This window comes from Harmonia axyridis, chromosome 2, assembly GCF_914767665.1.
Source record: "Harmonia axyridis chromosome 2, icHarAxyr1.1, whole genome shotgun sequence".
Lineage (NCBI taxonomy): Eukaryota > Metazoa > Arthropoda > Insecta > Coleoptera > Coccinellidae > Harmonia > Harmonia axyridis.
In genome coordinates, this window is record NC_059502.1 from 48,861,329 (window position 1) to 48,879,447 (window position 18,119).

The 18,119-nt window shown below is 35.1% G+C and overlaps 2 protein-coding genes across 4 annotated transcripts; one reads left to right on the forward strand and one right to left on the reverse strand.

Moving 5' to 3' along the window:
* Nucleotides 1-223: 223 nt before the first annotated feature.
* LOC123672172 lies at nt 224-17,715 on the forward strand. 2 transcript variants are annotated; one of them, XM_045606169.1, is made up of 6 exons: nt 224-875; nt 932-1,094; nt 3,435-3,633; nt 5,621-5,938; nt 16,941-17,132; nt 17,343-17,715. In XM_045606169.1, the coding sequence occupies exons 1-6, from the start codon at nt 640-642 to the stop codon at nt 17,453-17,455; spliced, it is 1,221 nt and encodes a 406-aa protein (XP_045462125.1). In that variant the 5' UTR covers nt 224-639; the 3' UTR covers nt 17,456-17,715. The 2 variants fall into 2 exon arrangements, with proteins under 2 accessions (XP_045462125.1, XP_045462124.1); XM_045606168.1 differs by having other exon boundaries at nt 228-875; nt 16,911-17,132.
* On the reverse strand, nt 10,091-15,691 carry LOC123672173. Of its 2 annotated transcripts, none has more exons than XR_006746230.1 (2): nt 15,558-15,691; nt 10,091-10,284 (listed from the first exon to the last, which is right to left on the reverse strand). XR_006746230.1 is itself a non-coding variant. In XM_045606170.1 (2 exons), the coding sequence occupies exons 1-2, from the start codon at nt 13,062-13,064 to the stop codon at nt 10,220-10,222; spliced, it is 648 nt and encodes a 215-aa protein (XP_045462126.1). In that variant the 5' UTR covers nt 13,065-13,077; the 3' UTR covers nt 10,091-10,219. The 2 variants fall into 2 exon arrangements, 1 of the variants encoding a protein (XP_045462126.1); XM_045606170.1 differs by lacking the exon at nt 15,558-15,691 and adding an exon at nt 12,482-13,077.
* Nucleotides 17,716-18,119: the final 404 nt, after the last annotated feature.

Below are 18,119 nucleotides of genomic sequence, written 5' to 3' on the forward strand. Positions count from 1 at the left end.
TTGAGGAACGATTTCAGTATTAATTGATAGACAGAAGGAATGAGGTTAATACCAGTAAGTTTGAATCCTGTATCCTTCCCCAGATTTTGTAAAAAGCCGTGTTTATTAGTTGAACTTCAAGTTCGAACTTACTGGCATTGATCTCGTTCCTTCTGTCTATCAATTAATAGTAAAATCGTTCCTTAAATAATTCTATTTATCAAAATAAGCCAATTTCTTCAACTACAACGTACTAATTTGAATGACAATTTGTTTGGATTTCGAACACTGACAGGAGAACCAAAAATGGCGGTGTGTGACGTCATCACTAATAGCGTATTCGCCCAAAGGTACATAACCCTCCGATCTAGCCACGGCAACGTCTAACAGTACGGCTTATTTGATTTGAAAGGATTGAATTCTGCTTCTGCATATCAAAATATTTTTAGACATCTACTGCTCACTACTCTGTGGCTTCTATTTATTTTCAATTGATGTTCTATTTTATATTTAGGGTAGAAAAATTCTTTTATCGTTAATTAATCTATTGAATTTTGAATATTATACTATATTCTCTTTTTCTTTGTGAGATAATGTGTATTGAAATATTGAAAGTTTTAATACTTTAGTAAAGAGTCTCATTGCTCTTGAAGTGAAATAATGGATTTAGCAGAAACTATGAAGAATGTTCTTGCAAAAGGAATGCAACAAGCTTCAGTAAATGATATTGCTGCATCCCCTTTGGGTTTTAGTGGAACGGGATATGTAACAGAAAAACTGTATATGCTTTTACAATTATATTTGCAAAATAAGGGTTGGAATCCTTCAGTAGAGCTTCTTCAATGTTTTAGTGAACTTAAAGAAACATCAATGCTCCCCAGTGCAGCGTATTTGCAGTAAGGAATATATTGAAGGAAACACTAGATTTTTCTTCATATCTTATATTTTACAGAATGATGGCTTCTCGGGTAACACTTGATTCTCAAGGAAGGTTGATATTGAGGGAAAATGGAAAAATTATATTACCATTTGAACATTTTGCAAATGCAGTGATGTTGAAACATATGAATGGCCCACATGGTTTGCATCTTGGAATAGAAGCTACCGTTAGAGCTGTAAGTTGCTTTGCAATGGTTTTTATGTTTTCTATCTGGTCTCTACTAGACCTATAGGAAGCTTAGAGCTGGTAGAAGTTAGAAGAACTGTATTCTTGTAAGCTTTTTTAATGTGTCCCATCTCACTGTTAATGTTTTGCCCTACATCCAATTTTTGGCAGTTTCTGTAAATAGAAAATTTCTTTCTCGACCCAGGGCTTGAACTTTCCAATTTCACCTTATGGGTATGAAGTCCTACCTCTACCCGCTGAACAACAACTGTGTTTCAAATTAATACATAATTATAACAAAAAGAAATGTAATGAAATTCACAGTAATGCACCAGAATATCTAAAAATTCTGGTTCAAAGTTTAGAATAAACTTGTTGATCTCTCTCCTAAACAGATTAAATTATAAATACCTCAGAATTACTTATGTGACCCTTTAAAAAACATTCCCTTCCTTGAAGAAAGAATGCTTCTGAGAGCAGAAGAATAATGATGTGGAAAAAAATACAAGTTTATTCCATTGAGGTTTTTTGTACAATAAACTGTTCTGGCTCAAATATTGTTGATAGTTGAAAACTGGCGTATTTATCTGCCTCTACAAAAATCCACTTTTTCTACTTCAAAACCTTAATTTATTATTGATGGCATGTCTTCTACTCAATATTTTCTTCTTCCAAGGCAATCCAGATAGGTTTGAACTATAAAGCCATCATCAGTTAAAAAAAAAGCATTTTCAAAATAACATTTAGTTTATTTCTTTATTTTGATTTCAATGAATATATCGAGGAAATAATACTGTCGTAGTATTTATACAAGTACACAATTTGAAATTTGTATAGGAAGGTCATTACAAAAAATTGATATTGCTATTTTTGTACATAGTATCGACTGAAAAAATAAAAAATATTATAGGCTCTAATTTGAAAATCTTGAGTTTTGATGAATTTGAATTGTCCAAGTTCATGATCTTCTTATAAACATCCTGTACATTTTTGGTCCAAGAGCAAACAGTCTTATAATACCACGTATTTGCAAAATCGAAAAAGAAAACAGATTTTTCCAAAAAAGCTTTTTATGCTGAAATATTCCAAAAAATTTGGGTCTTCATCGCCACCATTTGTTTTATAAGAATTCCAATAACTCATGAATTGTTGAGTTTTTACCCAAGGTATGGCATATTGCCGGAATTGCTATCAAAAAAATCTATTTAATGATGCAATAATATACTGGGTGTGCTATTTGAAATAGGTAAGTAGTAGTCTGTTTCCGCTATAACCGGAAGTTGTAGAGATCTGAAAATATTTTAGGGAGGAAGATCGTTGTCTTAAACCCCAATATGCAAATTTTCAGCTCAAAATTATGATTAGTTTTCCATAAACGTCTAATAGGCCATCCCGGTGTTTCACCCTGTAGATATATATTTATATTATTTATATACAAAGAACCAAAATTATTTATCTTTTTTTGCATTTTTTTCGATGTTCCGTCACGAAATTCTGCTGGCAAACCTCAAATTCGGATTCAGCATCCAAAATTTTATATCTAGAATCAAAGAAATCAAAAGTAACCCAAAAAGTGGGTTTTTGCAGAGACAGATAAAAGTCCACAATTTTCAACTATAGTTTGAGCAAGAACGGTTCATCGGATAAAAAAAAACTTAATGGAAAAAATTTGTAAGAAATTTTATACACTTTGTTTTTGTTTGGGTAGGTCATTCACGAAAAATTGATATTTCCTGAGTAATATGCAAAAAAACCCAAAAAATTTATTTTTTTTAACTTTTTTTGTATTTCTCCAATTTTCTGTCGCAAAATTTTGGTGGTAAACCTCAGTTTCAGATTCATCACCCAAAACTTTCCTGTGAAGGGTCTTGTGAGCACAAATTGACTGGACTACTAGTCGAATTTTGCCCATTAACGAACTTAACAGCATACAAGGTCCAAACTTACCCTGAAAATTTCAAGTTTCTAAATCTTTTTGTTCGTGATTGTGTTTGTGGTAAACTTGCATTGTGTCCTCCAAATCAGTTTTTAGTAAAATTTCCCCTCTAGTTTTTGGAGTTTGCTTGACATTGATTCTACATTTATTAGTGTATACATACAGTTAAGTGGATTATGTAGTCTGTAATTGGGATATCTTATTGGATTTATAGGTCTTAGAGTGGTTTTTTCTGTTATTTCCAATATTTTGATTGTTGGTTTTCTATAAATTATCGAAATTAATTATTTATGACTTATTATACCCTGAATTCAATATTCAACACAAAAAGTGACATATTCACAATTGGTTATTATTGCTGGAATATATTATCTTATCAGAAATTTTCAGGCATAGATTATTTTCATATTGTAGGTTATGGAATCTTACACAATAGGAAGAGAAAACTTCGGAATGGAGAAAGAGTTCATCATTGAAGTAGTTCAAAATTGTCCGAATCCAGCTTGTAGGTATTACAAAAGTCAAATGGAACTAACTCAAAAGACGTTGCAACATTTGGGAAACCCAAATTATCTAGCTGAGCAGGCTGCTAATAATACAGATGTTAGAAACAGTATGTATAACATTGAATTCAAATATGTTTATTACTATTATAATTAAGGGAACCATTTTCTACCATGAAGGGCAAGAAAGCATATATTTTAGATCTTACCGAGGTTGACATTTTGGAGATTAGCCCGTGTGGAGGCTATGCTCGAGAGCAGTTCCCCCTCCTCTCTATTAGTACCTTTAACTGAATAGGGGTGGAGCTGTTTTCAGTGTCCGCTCTTCATCAGTACCTTTACCTAAAATGATGGTAAGGCATTACTCAGGTCAAGCCTTGACAAGGTCTAAACTATCCGTTTTCTATTAGCTCTGTGCCTTCGACTTGACAAATCGAAAATAAATCCATTTGATATCGAAAGTTCTCCCCATGTCAACCAAGAACTTCCTAGCGTTAGATCAAAAAGCAATAAACAGAATCAAAATATTGTGTTAAACAATTAAAGAGACCATAAAGAACTAAAGGAATTCAATGCAGTTTTATATAAGTGATTTTAGATGGAACGATACCTCAAACTCTTAAACTTTGTCAATGACCTCTTTTTGAGATAAAATATTAACAAACGTATCCATTGGGATACCTAGATCTTCAAATGGTTCCTGGAGCTAACCTGTTATTATGATTCTTATTGCTGCTCTCAATTCTCCTCTAGTTGTAATGAAAAAAGAAGGGAGCTCCTTATTAGCTTTCCTTCTGCTTTCAGAAACCTTAATTAGATTAAGTTGCCAACCAGAGTGGCGATTTTTGACGTTATCCTTTTTTGAATCGAACTTGGACTAGAAAGTAATAATAGAATCTGATAATTGGCAGTGATTTTTATCTGGACTGATAATGTTAGATCGTGAAGCCTATGATTTGAGGCCAATATGTTGAGAGATTAGGAAAATAATATCAGGATCTTCCAGATAGATGACTTTGGCTTAGAATGTTTCAAGGATTTTAGAACTCGATGCGCCGATAGTTGCTCGTACCATCCAGACTTCCAAGAGAAGTTCCGCTATTCTTGATGGAGGAAGATTGGTTGCAACATCGATTAGTCACCGAGACAAAATTCTTAGAAAAAACTCTGCCTTTGTTACTTCTGTTCATTCTATGTTGATGTCCTTTCTTTATAAAAATGTAAATATAATTTTGGAAAAGGTCTAGTTTCTTCAAAGACGTCAACTTGAAGGACCCTGTTTTCATTATCTGTTGGTCTAGCAAAGATTTGATTTCTTTCTGAGAAGAGGACAGTTGGAGGTTTCTCCACGAAGGGGATTGAATAACCTTTTATAGCCCTTAATACCAATGGTGGTGCCTTGAGCTCCTTCCAGGTAAACATATACCTTTCAAGCTGACCTGACGGAGTGATTTATTGGACTTCTCCGCTTGATTCCTTCTAATATTGTAGAGCAATGAAAGAGAAGGCTATTGAAAAACAAACCAGAAATGTATAAGAACATCAAGAAATAAATAAATAGGGCCAAAGAAAATTGGATGACTGACCGGTGTGCTGAAATGACTCATCGCAAAGCATGACTTTCTAGAAATACATAAGAAGGCAAAAGAAATAGCTGCTACTTTCAAAAACAAAAAGGCATATGATTCACTTGAAGAATTCTCTGACATCAGAAAAAACAAGAAGAGATATTGGTTGATAATGTCAAAGAACTTTTTAATGACTTCTGAGAAAACGTTAAAGAATTGAAGTTTGAAATATTCAAAGCTCTAAAAATTGATAACACAAAAGCTTGAAATTCAAAATATGTGTTGCCACAGTTGTACTACCATAGTATACCTTATACTATGGTACTACATATAATATATTGCACTACAAAGCATAAGTAGGGAGTATGGTTTGACATGGAAGACAGAAGTTCAAATCTTCCATACATCAAGATTTTTTTTTATTTTAGATATTCTACGATATAGAAGGAAATAATAAATTATCGTCATTATAATGAATTACAAAAGTAGAGCTGATTAAATACAGTTTTGGTCATATTTTTTGTTGCAGGAATGTCTGGAGTTGATATGGTAAATCAAAATACTTTAGACTCAAAACAGAATCAACAGCTTATGGAACGTCCAAAATCAGTTGCTCCTCCAACTCAGCAGCAGATTACAGCGGCCCTTATACAACAACAGAACCGAGTTTTGGCTCAACAAAACATGGAGAAAATCAATGTTAATTTGGAAAAGCAGAGACATATACAGCTTCAACATCAAATTGATATGTCTAAAAGCCAGTCAAAACCACCTCCACAATATGAAGTTTCTATAGGAGATCATAAAGTTTCAGATTTTCTGAGAACTAATTTGGATAATTTGGAAGGTAAGAGTCAATTTTATGCAATCAAAATGATTTGAAATTCAGAGTACCATAAAATGATTTATATAGATGATTAGATTTAACTTCGCCAATCCTAACCCCGAAATTACGATCTTTCAAGAAAGATGTTAAAAAATTACCCTGATTTCTCTGATTCACAATCGGTTAATTTTTTCTGGCAAACCAATCACATATGCAACGAAATGCATATTTTAAGTCGAAAAATATGGCGATGACGTAACTGCAGACTAATTTGTCAAGGATGAAATCAGTAAATTCTATCATACTATCCTTCGTTGATATACCATGTCTTACTTCCTTGACACATGGCCCTTCATTGCTGTGTTTTGTAACATGTAATAATTTTGCCAAACAAAATTTAAAAAATATGTATGGATTTCTTCAAAACCTTTTTTTCAAGTTCACAGTGTACAGGGTGATTGTTTATATTTTACTTAATAGCTATCTCAGTTAATATTGCTCCTAGAAAACCGTTTTAATTTTCTATGGGGATTCAGAATTCAGTACTAAGAAGCATTATAAACATGAACATTTTATGCGAACTGGTATTTTTTAAATGGAACACCATGTATTTTATTTTCCTAATTGGTAGAGCCCTTCCTCCTGATTTTGAATATATATATATATATATATATATATATATATATATATATCGAGGTTATCTTCTTCTTCTTCTCAAACAATCTCCAGCCAATATTGCCCCTGGTTGAGAGAGCCTGAATATGGGCTCAGCCTGAGAGACTATGTACCCAATCTCGGTCGTGTGAATATCAATCTTGATCCTGGGTCCTGGGGCAACAGGAGTCTTGGGGATCCAATCCCAGGACTGGTTTTTCAAGAGTTACAATAATAAAAAATTTTATTGCTGACTCCAGAACAGTTACAAAAACTGGCACCAGAGCCTACACTATGACTAGATTTAGTCTATAACAAAATAACATTAACTTAATAATTAACAACAATAATAATACAAAAATAACTTAACTAACTTGTAATTTATTCACATTCTTTTATAATCAAAATATCGTAGACAAGAAAGGACTAAATCACACAAGGTATAGTTCTAAATTATGGCACAATCGATTTGTCGATGTCTTCGATTATACCAGGTAATGCTACAAGTAATGGGAGATTTCAAAGGTTTAGTTATTCTTGCATAGTCATTTCTTAGGTACTCTCTTCTTCTTGTTTCATAATTATGTTAGTTATTATTTTGGACTAGATCGGTGCTGATTTTTAATAGTTTTTTCTTTATTTTATAAATTAATCTGGTTTGTTTGAGAAGCGTTGACTTTTCAATATTCAATATTTTAGTTTCTTTACAAACCTGTACTGTCGGAGTGAGGCAATCTAGTTGATATATTGTTTTGACTGCTTTATTTGGAAGTCGAAGACGCACTTAATTTACCTCTATAACTCGAAGTCAGAAGTAATTCCAAACCCCTCCGCACAAGTCGAAACGTGTCGATGAATCGAGCTTATTTAATGATGCAATAATGGCATCGTGAGGTTTTATAGAATTTTGTTTTATTTGTTGCTTAGTTATGTAAAGGTTGTTGGAAATACATTTTTTGTTTAATGTTTTTTATCCCGACTTTCCTAAGCCCCCAAGTCCTCTGTATTTGTACTTTTTCACTTTTTTTAATTCTATTTGGTTCATAAATAAATTAATACTGTTTTTTTTTCTTTTGTTTCACTAATACATAAACAGTTTTCTCCACATTAATGCATAACTTATTATAGCACAGCCATTTAAAACATTCAACATAGTTCAACATCTATAATTTTTTCACATTTATTTAAATTTGGCGCGGATATTTCAATAAGTTTGAGAAACCAAAAAAAAAAAAAAGGAAATTGCATTGATTAGAGAATTCTATAAGCCTTAAGTATGAGGAAAAAGGGTCAGAATGAGCAATAAAGGAAAGAAACTGGGGAAGTGTCAAATCTAGGTAATCATATTATGCTTGCTACAGTAACAACCTACTTTTACTCACAAAGGCAAGCAGCTGATCTAGTATGTACATCTAGTTTTTGGCTCAAATATATTTAATGGTGAAGAAAAACCAAATGACGAGAGTGCAGAGTATAGTGCGTTACAGTTAAAAAAGTTGTTTTCGCAACCAAAAAATATGTGTTTTTTGCATCAAATTTTTTGGCCTCAAGTCATTGTAAAACACTGAGAGAATCAGAAATAATGATTACTCTCCTGAACTTTTGATTGAGGGCAATTTGAACAATACTGACAACAGCATACATTTCTGCAGTATGTATATAGTCTTGGAAGACGTGCTGAGATATTCATACATGGAGAGGGGCAGAAAATACCGTATCCAACGGAAGCGGGATCTCTAAACAGAGATGCATCTGTGAAAACAAGATGGGGCTGAGAAAAATTATCAGAAATTAAAGCAAATATGAAGTATTTTTATGAGGATTCAGAATTTAGTACTAGGAAATACAAAAAAGCATTACCAATATAAAAATTTTATGTGAGCTGGTATTTTTTAAATGGAACACCATGTATTTCATTTTCCTGATCATTAGAGCTCTTTCTCTAGATTTTGAATAATTATTCTTTATTGAGGTTAGGTTAGGTTAATTATTCTTTATTGAGGTTATCTCTTTCACTTTTTCAAAAATAGAGGTTTTTTCGTCTATATCTAAGGTAGCTGTTGAACACCACATGACAATTCTGCGATTTCTTTATAGAATAGAATATAAAATTTATTGTTGAAAATTCATATTCGTCATATTTGCCCATTAAAACGTTCTAGAACCAATATTAACTGAGATAGCTATTGACGAAAATATAAACAATCACCCTTTACACTGTGAACTTGAAAAATAGGTTTCGAATAAATCCAGAGTCGAGTTATAATCCGCGACCTAGAAACCTCTGAAGATGCTCACTGCACTAGCAAGCAAAAAGTCCATTGAAAATCCGACTAGACCACTACTAAAAAGCCCGGAATTTTCCCCTTCTGTAACTTTTGATTAGTGTGTAGTTACTTCAATTTCAGTATAGTTCAACATTCTGTTATGTAACCAAACTCTACCAACCTTATTTGTTAGATGATTATCGTAAAACAGATATGTTAGTACAGGGTGGGCAAATTTCGATGTTTTAGCACTACAACTTTTAAACCAGAGTAGATAGACAAAATCTGATACCCACTTCTCGATCTCTTTTTCTGAGAAACTAACAAGGGTAGTATTCATTTTTGGCCACCTTCTTTTGTTTTCGAGTTATAAGCGAAAATTGGAAAAATGGCGATATCGAAAAACATTTATATCTCCGCTAATACTGATGATAGTGCTCTGAAATCAAAACATTATTCAGGCACTTTTTTACGTAGAATCCAGTGGCGTGCTGGCCTTTTCAAAAGGGTCTTTAATTACGAAGCTATGAACCAAAGTTATGTTTTTTCAAATGGGAACGCTAGATTTCTGTGCCATTTTTTGGAAGCTTAATTTTTCCTGATTTCAAAAATATATGACATCGTATGGTTTGTATCAAAATAAATAACAGAAATTGATCAAAAACCTTTTTTTAACTTAAAGTCCCAATATTTCTATGGTTTCAACTGTAGATGAGCACAGAAAAATTGAGCTTTCTATAACAAGAGCAGTGTCCTTCCGTCAATCTGATTATTTCTATGCGTTTTACTAATTTCTACAAAATTCGAATATATTAAAAAAAAATAGTTTCGATAATATAAATGAACTCGGAGAAAATTTCCTAGGTTGCTTGAACGCAGTTTCAAATATTCATCTATTGAATTCGGTGCGAAATATCGAGAAGATGTGTCGACTGTGCATTGTGCAATTGTTGTAATTAAATTGTTGAGTTTAAAATCATAAATGCGTTGTTTCATATGCTATTTAAAATGGATTGGTACTTGTGCGTATTCTTTCTGGAGACCTATGAATATAATCTTCTGATACATTCAACTCATTACAACTCTTCGATTGAAATTGAAACATTCGATCTTGTGGATCTTTTCGTTATTTCCAAATCAATTTTTTGATGAAAAATTTATAAAATATATCTAGATTCGAAATTTGTAGAAATAAGTGAAAAGCATAGAAATAATCAGATTGACGGAAGGACCCTCCTCTTGTTATCTTCTTCTTCTTCTTTTATTGTGCTTGGCAGCGAGGCCATCTACACATGGAACATTTCGTTGTAACTGAGAGATTTGTTAAACTAGATTATCTTTTATTTTGAACTTAGAACAATGTACAATACAATCAATACTATTAGAGGTTGGTATTTTTCCAGCTCCGGGGCAGGGGGAGCAGTACAAAAGACAACACTTGTGGAACTGAAAGGATGAAGGGATTATTAGTATCTTGTATAAAAAACATTACAGTTTAAGCCCACATGAATTTAAAAAACCATAGAGTGACCTATATATCAGTACATTCTCAGAGAATATCAAATCTTGAATATTAAGTGGGAAGTTGTGATCAGCGTATATCTTACAGAGGTCATCATATAAATTTCTGCACTTGACATCATTTAGAGAGCACGAAAAGAAAATGTGCTGTAAGTCCCCTCTCTCTCCGCATTCGCAAAGGTCATCATCCCTAACTTGTATTTTAGCCAAATGAGCAGGAGAACAGCAGTGATTTGCTCTGAGTCTGTTCATTGTTGTGATATTACCTCTAGGGAGATCAGCAAATGAGTGGAACCAGGGTTTTCTACTAAAATGGTCAACGTTAATCATGGTCGAATAAAGGTGACCTCTATGAAGAGATGTTTGCTTCCATTCCGTCTTCCATCTTTCCCATATATTGCGTTTGAATGAGGGCCAATGTTCTTTTATATCGCCCTTAATAGTAAGGGTATGGGACATTTTACTGCCCTCTTTAGCAAGACGATCTGCTTGGTCATTACCAGTGATGTTTGTGTGGCTGGGAACCCACACAAATTTAATTTGTCGATTAGTTTGGGTGATGCGGTAAATTTTATTTTGAATTGACAGAGTTATGTGATCGTTACTGGAATGGGGGAACCAACCTTTTAGTTTTTCAAGAGCGGACTTGGAGTCAGAAATGATGAGGACATCATCAGTCATTCCCTCAATAATGGATAGGGCTTTATCAATCGCGAGGAGTTCAGCAGATGAAATGGAAAAGCTTGAGGGGACTCTCCCACTGAAAGAAATATTTCCAGGGCTATATATACCAATACCAACCTGGTCTCGCGATTTTGAGGCATGAGTGAATAGCAAAGAGAAATCGGGGAATTTATCCCTGCATCTCTCATCGAACAAACCTGAATTGTCTAAGTCCAATTTACGAAGGTTCAAAGAATAATAGGGAACGTCAAGATAGTGGACACACAAGGGAACCTGGAAACAAGGAAGGAGGGGAGAGGAATAGAAGGAGCCAGTCTCTGGGAGCATATTGAAAGCTTCTAATATAGGGGGCATAGGTCTACTACCCCATGCATGACGCCAAGAAAAAAGTTGTGACAGCCTTTGGAGAAGGGGATTTGGAGAAATCTTAGCTAGCTTTGACAAAAACTTGATCGCCAACCAGATGCGACGGTAGGACAGGGGAAGTTGACCACTCTCTGCGAGGAGGACATTTATAGGCGTGGACTTCATGTAGCCTAGTGCTACTCTGATAGCCGAATATTGCACCCTATCAAGTCGAGAGAGAACAGACTAGTCAAGATTGTCCATTCCTCAACCTGGGCTAATGCCCGGGACATATTCTCAAAGGCTTCTTTGAATGTTTTTCCCGAAGCTTTCACAGTAGTGTCATCTGCGTATTGAAGTACTTCAACTCCTGGGACGTTCAGAAAGGAAGAAAGACCTTTAACAAAGAGGTTAAACAGAGGGCAGCTGTCGGGGGAACCCTGAGCCAAGCCTAGGAAAGATGATACCGGACCAATTAGTTCGTTGAGACATGGGTCAAGTAGAAAAATGCTTCTATCAACTATGAGGTTTCGTAGGAGATTAATAATCTGGAGGGGGACACCCTCTGCCATTAAAACTGATTTTAAAATATCAAAGTTTACAGAGTCATAAGCTTGTTTAACATCCAGGAAAACAACAAGAGTTATCTCATTCATAGCATACGCCGAGTAAATTGGGACTGTAATAGCAGTCAGCGCATCAGTCACCGATTTGCCCTTTCGGAAGCCATATTGAGGTTCATTTGATGGCACGTTTAGCTCATAAACTCTCTCCAATCTTGACGCCATAAGGGTCTCAAAAATTTTTAGCAGACAGGAGGTGAGGGCTATGGGACGGTAGCTGTTGGGGTCGTGGGGGGGCTTTCCTGGTTTGCAAATGGGAACAATTATTGTTTCTTTGAGGGATGGAGGAATATTGGGGTCTGTAAATAATCTATTGTATACCTGAAGAAGAACATTTTTGGCCTGAATGGGAAGATGCTTTAACATTGAGTACGTTACCGCATCTTTACCAGGTGCGGAGTCCTTTTTACGGTGGATGGTTTTCGACATCTCACATAAAGTAAAAGGAGAGAATAACATGGAGTGGTTACCTGGCGGAGGATCAATGTTCCTAAGAGGGGTTCTATCTTCTTCGTTCAAATCAAGCTGAGGAGATGGACAGAGTCTAGGGAGGATTTCTCTACCACAAGAAGGAGAGGCTCGTCTTGACGGGCTTGGGGAGACTCCAGAGCGAAATCTTCTGATATTTCTCCAAAGATTTTTACTATCTTTTACTGACAGGCTCTCACAGAACTCTCTGAAGGATGTTTTCTTCTTTTCTCTGATTTTTCGCTTGGTTGTAGCTTGTTTATGTTTTGCATTCAAGTAATTCTCTAATGTGGGATTGAGGCGGTATTTTTTATAGGCGTCTGACCTGTTTTTTACGTGAGTGGATAGCTCGTCGTCCCACCAGGGAACCCTATAGCTGGAGAGTTTTTCAGGGTGTTTTTTTACAGGAATTGAACGATCAGCTGCACATAAAATTATTGCTCGAATATCATCCAGACCTTGAATATCTTGTCGTTCGATCTCGTGGATGATTAGTTCCTGAAACAACAACCAGTTAGCCTTTTTAATGTTGTATTTGGAGGTTGAAAAGAAGTTTTGAGGTAATTCAGGTAAGTTGAGATCCATAATTGTCGTTAAAGTGGGGTAGTGGTCACTCCCACCTGGATCTGGGAGAACCTCCCATGAAGCGTCAATCCTAATATCAGGGGAGCAGAGACAAATATCTGGTGAGCTGGACTTATCTGGAGGGGTGACTCTTGTAGAAGATCCGTCGTTGAGGAGACATGAATCGCTTGATAGCAGGAACTGTTCAAGAATATTCCCATTTCTGTTTCTATTGTGAGAACCCCAGGAGGGGTTCTGAGCATTAATGTCGCCACAGATGAGATAGGGAGAAATGAGGGCAGAGGTCAGATTATGCCAGAAATCTAACGGAAGAACAATATTTGGAGGGCAGTAGATGTTCACAATTGAAAGGTGGTCAACTTTAAATGCATGAATGTTGACACCATCTGGGGGAGATAAACTGAGGACATGATCAGTGAAAAGCAGGTTATCTTTAATGAGTGAGGCTATACCGCCTCCTCGAGTACTTCTATCCTGTCTAATTATGTTATAGCCTGATATCTTAAAGGTTTGGTCGATTTTCAGCCAAGTTTCTGAAAGGAGAATTATGTTCGGATGATATTCCTCTATGTTATATTGTAGGTTGTCTTTGTTGGATGTTATAGATCTAATATTCCACTGTAGGATTTTAAACATTAGGATTAGAGAGGGAAATGAAACTGACAGCAAAATAGGTGGTATAGAGGAATAATTGATGTTTATTTATTAGGAACAGTGGGGACAGGATTAACAGATTTATTTATATTTTGAGGAAGCTGAGAAGATGATGTCGCTGGTTGATTATTGGTCAAAAAGTTCATAAGGCTCTTAACTAACTCAGAATCAAAATTATTGGATATACGTTGTGCTAGAATTTTGAAAAGGTCTTCGTCTGATAGAGATATTTTGGGAAGACTTCTTGAAGGAATTGTTGGGAGGTTAGATTTTTGTGAAGGAATTGTTGGGAGGTTAGATTTTTCTGAAGGAATTGGGGAGAGTGGAAGGGATAGGTGGAGAAGCTGGTTATTGTGAGCTTCCTTATTGTAACCAGGGGATTGGGGAAGTTTTCTTCGTTTCAATTGTGTTGAATATGATGTTGTTGGGTGACTGGGTTGGAGGAGAGAGCTTCTATTCTGGACGGATATTAGTGTAGCATCCTGAGGGGAGTTGTACCTCTTTTCCTGACGCACCAAGGGGGGGAAAGATGATGGACGGGTGACTGGGTTCACTGCTTCCTTATCAGGAAGATTGTCAGCATATGATTTTGGGACCAACTTCATCGCCTCAAAGTATGAGATATTCTCAAGAGCAATTAGATTGTTAATTTGTTTTTGTCTGGAGTATTCAGGACATTTTCTATCTGTGGCAGCATGATCACCATGGCAAAAAAAGCATTTGGGGTTTGATGTATTGGGGCACTCTGATTCATCATGTTTTTCACCACAGTTTCGACATTTACTTGATTCCTTAGGGGAATTACAGTTTACCTTTGTGTGGCCGTATCTTAAACAATTGTAGCACTGGATCACTGGACCAACATACAAATTCACATGTCTTATAACGCCAAAAATACCTATCTTCTCAGGCAAAATTTTGCCGTGGAAGGTGAGAACCCAAGAGTTAGAAGGAATATAAGAAGTGACACCCTCTCTGGTGACTCTTCTATTCAATTGGCGGGCACCAATAATTTTTATTCTGGAATGAGAGTGATTTAGTATATCTTCTTCAGTTATATCAGATCCTACGTCTCTTATGACACCTCTGCTAGAAACCATTCGTGAAGGAACGAAGACATCGATGTTGGGGTCGTTGATGAAAGGATTTTTTGACAAAAATTCGTTGGCACAAAGAGAGTTAGTGAATTCTACAGAAATTCTTTTTTTTCCTTTTTTGTTCACGTCTTTGACGCCTGGAACCTTGAGTCGGACTAATTCTTTACCAAAATTCATCGGGTGCATATTTCCAATATTGTCGTTTGCCTTTGATTCTACAATTACCATAAAGGGGCCACAGTCACCGATGGAGTAAGTATGAGATATTTTCTTCCTTTGGGGTTTGTTGTTTGGAGACTGAGAATTTTCAGAAAGGCGGGATAAAAGCGTAGAAACTGTCTGAGAAGCACATGAGGCTTCTGCAAATAATTCTGAATCATCCTTAGATATATCTATGACACTGTTGATTTCCCTAGAAAGTAATGCAACATCTGCTAGTGAATACTGAGAGAAGGACTCTTCAGGTACCTTGGTTAGGATAGAAGAGAAAGTAGATTGGGACTTTTTAGTTAAGCGATCAAATACTTTTGGAGAGAGTGGGGGTTTAGGGCGAGAGATTTTGCTTTGACTTGAGGTGGAAGAATCCCCAAGGGGATCTGGAGAATCCTCCGGGGGATCCGGAGGATCCCCCGACGACCAGTCCATTGAGATCGTATTAAATTATTTCGTTATCACTCTACCGTTTTTTATAACCCTTTATGTGAAATCAGGAAGGTGAGAAAAAAATTAAAAATGGACTTACCAACAGTTTCCACAAACACAACACTGAGTTAGTAGAGTTTTCTGATTGTTAGTACAAAAATTTACTCAAAATTAGCGAAATTTGGAGAGAAAATTAGGAAGAGCTGTCACTCGTAAGACGGTTAACCTCTTTTTTTGCTCTTGTTATGGAAAGCTTAATTTTTCTGTGCTCATCAACAGTTGAAACCATAGAAATATTGGGACTCTTAGATAAAAAAAGGTTTTTGACCATTTTCAATTATTTGTATTGATACAAACCATCCGATGTTACATATTTTTGAAATCAGGAAAAATTATGCTTTCAAAAATTGGCACAGAAATCTAGTGTTCCCCTTCTGAAAAGACGATCACGCCACTGGATTCTACGTGAAAAAGTGTCTGAATAATGTTTTGATTTCAGAGCTCTATCATCAGTATTAGCGGAGATATAAATGCTTTTCGATATCGCCCTTTTCCAATTTTCGCTTATAACTCGAAAACGAAAGAAGGTGGCCAAAAATGAATACTACCCTTGTTAGTTTCTCAGAAAAAGAGACGGAGGATGGGGTATCAGATTTTGTCTATCTACTCTGGTTTAAAAGTTGTAGTGCTAAAACATCGAAATTTGCCCACCCTGTACAGGACGAAGAAGAAAAGAATATTTCAATTTTTTTTTGAGATCGACTAACCAATACCCGTATGACATTGACACGATAACGTCTCCCAATTGTGTGTTTCTTGACTACTTTCAAAAACTTACCTATCATATAGGGCCTAAGATCTACTAAAAAAGTAGATTTCGACTTCAGATGATTCAAGATTATTTTGAAATATCAGTATTTGGTTATTTGTTGAATTATTTATGAGCTGAATATTGAATCTCTCGAAATTATGGTACATTCAACAACTGCTAATGAATTATGGTTCAATTTCATAATTATGGTACATCTGGCATTTTAGCAAACCTCTTCATTGAAGAGGTTTGCTAAAATGCTTACAATAGGAATATAAAAGTAATTATTAATATAAATATCAATAAACCCCTGTGCGAGTCGGCGCTTGGGAATATCTGGAGTGTCTATTCTTTTATTTGTTGGCGCTGGTCTCACGCCATAAGATAATTTAGAAAATTCAAATTACCTAAGTCAGGGTACATTACTTCAAAGAAAAAAAATCGAACATTTCTATGACTGATAGTTTCTAAATTTCATTGTTTCTATGTTTTTAACCTATAAAATTTAACCTGGTGATTGGTGAAGCGTTGGTTGGAAATATGGTATTCTTTAAAATGGAACATCTTTCGTTGATAAATGAAGAAGTGTGTTACTGTTTTGGGTTCGTGATAAGTTGAGGTAACATGCAATTTATTTCGAAGGTCTTTCTGCTGCAAATAAAGATTTATTAGCTTTACATAATGGAGCATGGACATCAACCAGTGCATCACAATTGAAAGAAGATGTGAGAGGTAACGAAGGAGGACAAGATAAAATAATAAGAGCATTTTCTGAGGTAATGAAGAATATGGCAAGAATGAAGACTTATGTTCGTCCAGCAATGTGTAAACCTTATGGCAAACAGTCAGAAGCTCTTCAAAAAAGTGAGTATAGTTGATTATGATTTATAGTAATATGATTTAACAAATTTATTTTTCATGATGACATACCGAGGTGAATTCTTGAGAGCCCCTTAGGGCTGGCTCTCGAATTATGATTTAAGAAGCTTTGATCTTAACTGAATGTATTTGTTGTTACTTTTCAGTATTGTTTAGTGCAAAAAGTTTGTTTATTCACTTTGATTCTTTTTTCAGCTCTAATTGATACTATTCAACTTATACAATCTCTAAGAAGTTTCCTCCCTCCTCCTCATATACAGGTAAGTTCATGGAAGAATGAAGATAAACATCGATATGAAGAAACCTGATCACAAAATTGCTGAAATGTTGCTAGTAGATTCAGGTATTAAATGAATAAGGTGTTGAACAGTATGAATTTTTTTCTTAATTCATTCATGATTTAGGCCTATTTATGAATCATTCTTAAGAACTAATGGTGTGTTTATGCACCGTTCCTAAGAACTAAGAATTGAACTCTTACAAATCAATGAAGGCGTTTATGCGTTAATCCTAAGAACTGAAACAACGACTAGAAAGTTCACCAACTTTGAAGAACAACTTTCCTAGTTTAAATAATGAAGTGCGTATGCGCCGCATAGAATTTCAATATTGACAAGTGATAGTTTCTACCGTTTCGTAATTCGTTATTATCGATGAAAAGTATTCGGTATGGTCTGTATATCTCCTTGGTTACTCTGGTTAGTAAGTTGACAGCGCCTATTTCCTCAAACTTCTGTGAGTTATCTGACACCATAGCAACCGTACCTTCTTCAAACAAATAAGTAGTAAGTAATAAATTTGTACCCACAAAGTACATATCAATTTTTTTTTGCGAAAAACGAAAAGTTACCAAATGTTTTTTTTTTTTTCATTCTCAAATCAAAAATATTTACTTTCTTCCAAGTAGATTATTTTTTAAGGAAATTATGTGGAAACCCCATAAAAATCGGTGCTTTTTAAGAAGACATATCT

Excerpts from the sequence above, each read along its gene's own strand:
- LOC123672173 (XM_045606170.1), bottom strand. The coding sequence starts at position 13,064 with ATGGATCTCAACTTACCTGAATTACCTCAAAACTTCTTTTCAACCTCC. Across the intron at positions 10,285-12,481 it reads GAACATTGATCCTCCGCCAG|TTCCACAAGTGTTGTCTTTT; the intron begins GTAACCACTCCA and ends TCATCCTTTCAG.
- LOC123672172 (XM_045606168.1), top strand. The coding sequence starts at position 640 with ATGGATTTAGCAGAAACTATGAAGAATGTTCTTGCAAAAGGAATGCAA. Across the intron at positions 1,095-3,434 it reads TAGAAGCTACCGTTAGAGCT|GTTATGGAATCTTACACAAT; the intron begins GTAAGTTGCTTT and ends TTCATATTGTAG. Across the intron at positions 17,133-17,342 it reads GTCAGAAGCTCTTCAAAAAA|CTCTAATTGATACTATTCAA; the intron begins GTGAGTATAGTT and ends TTCTTTTTTCAG.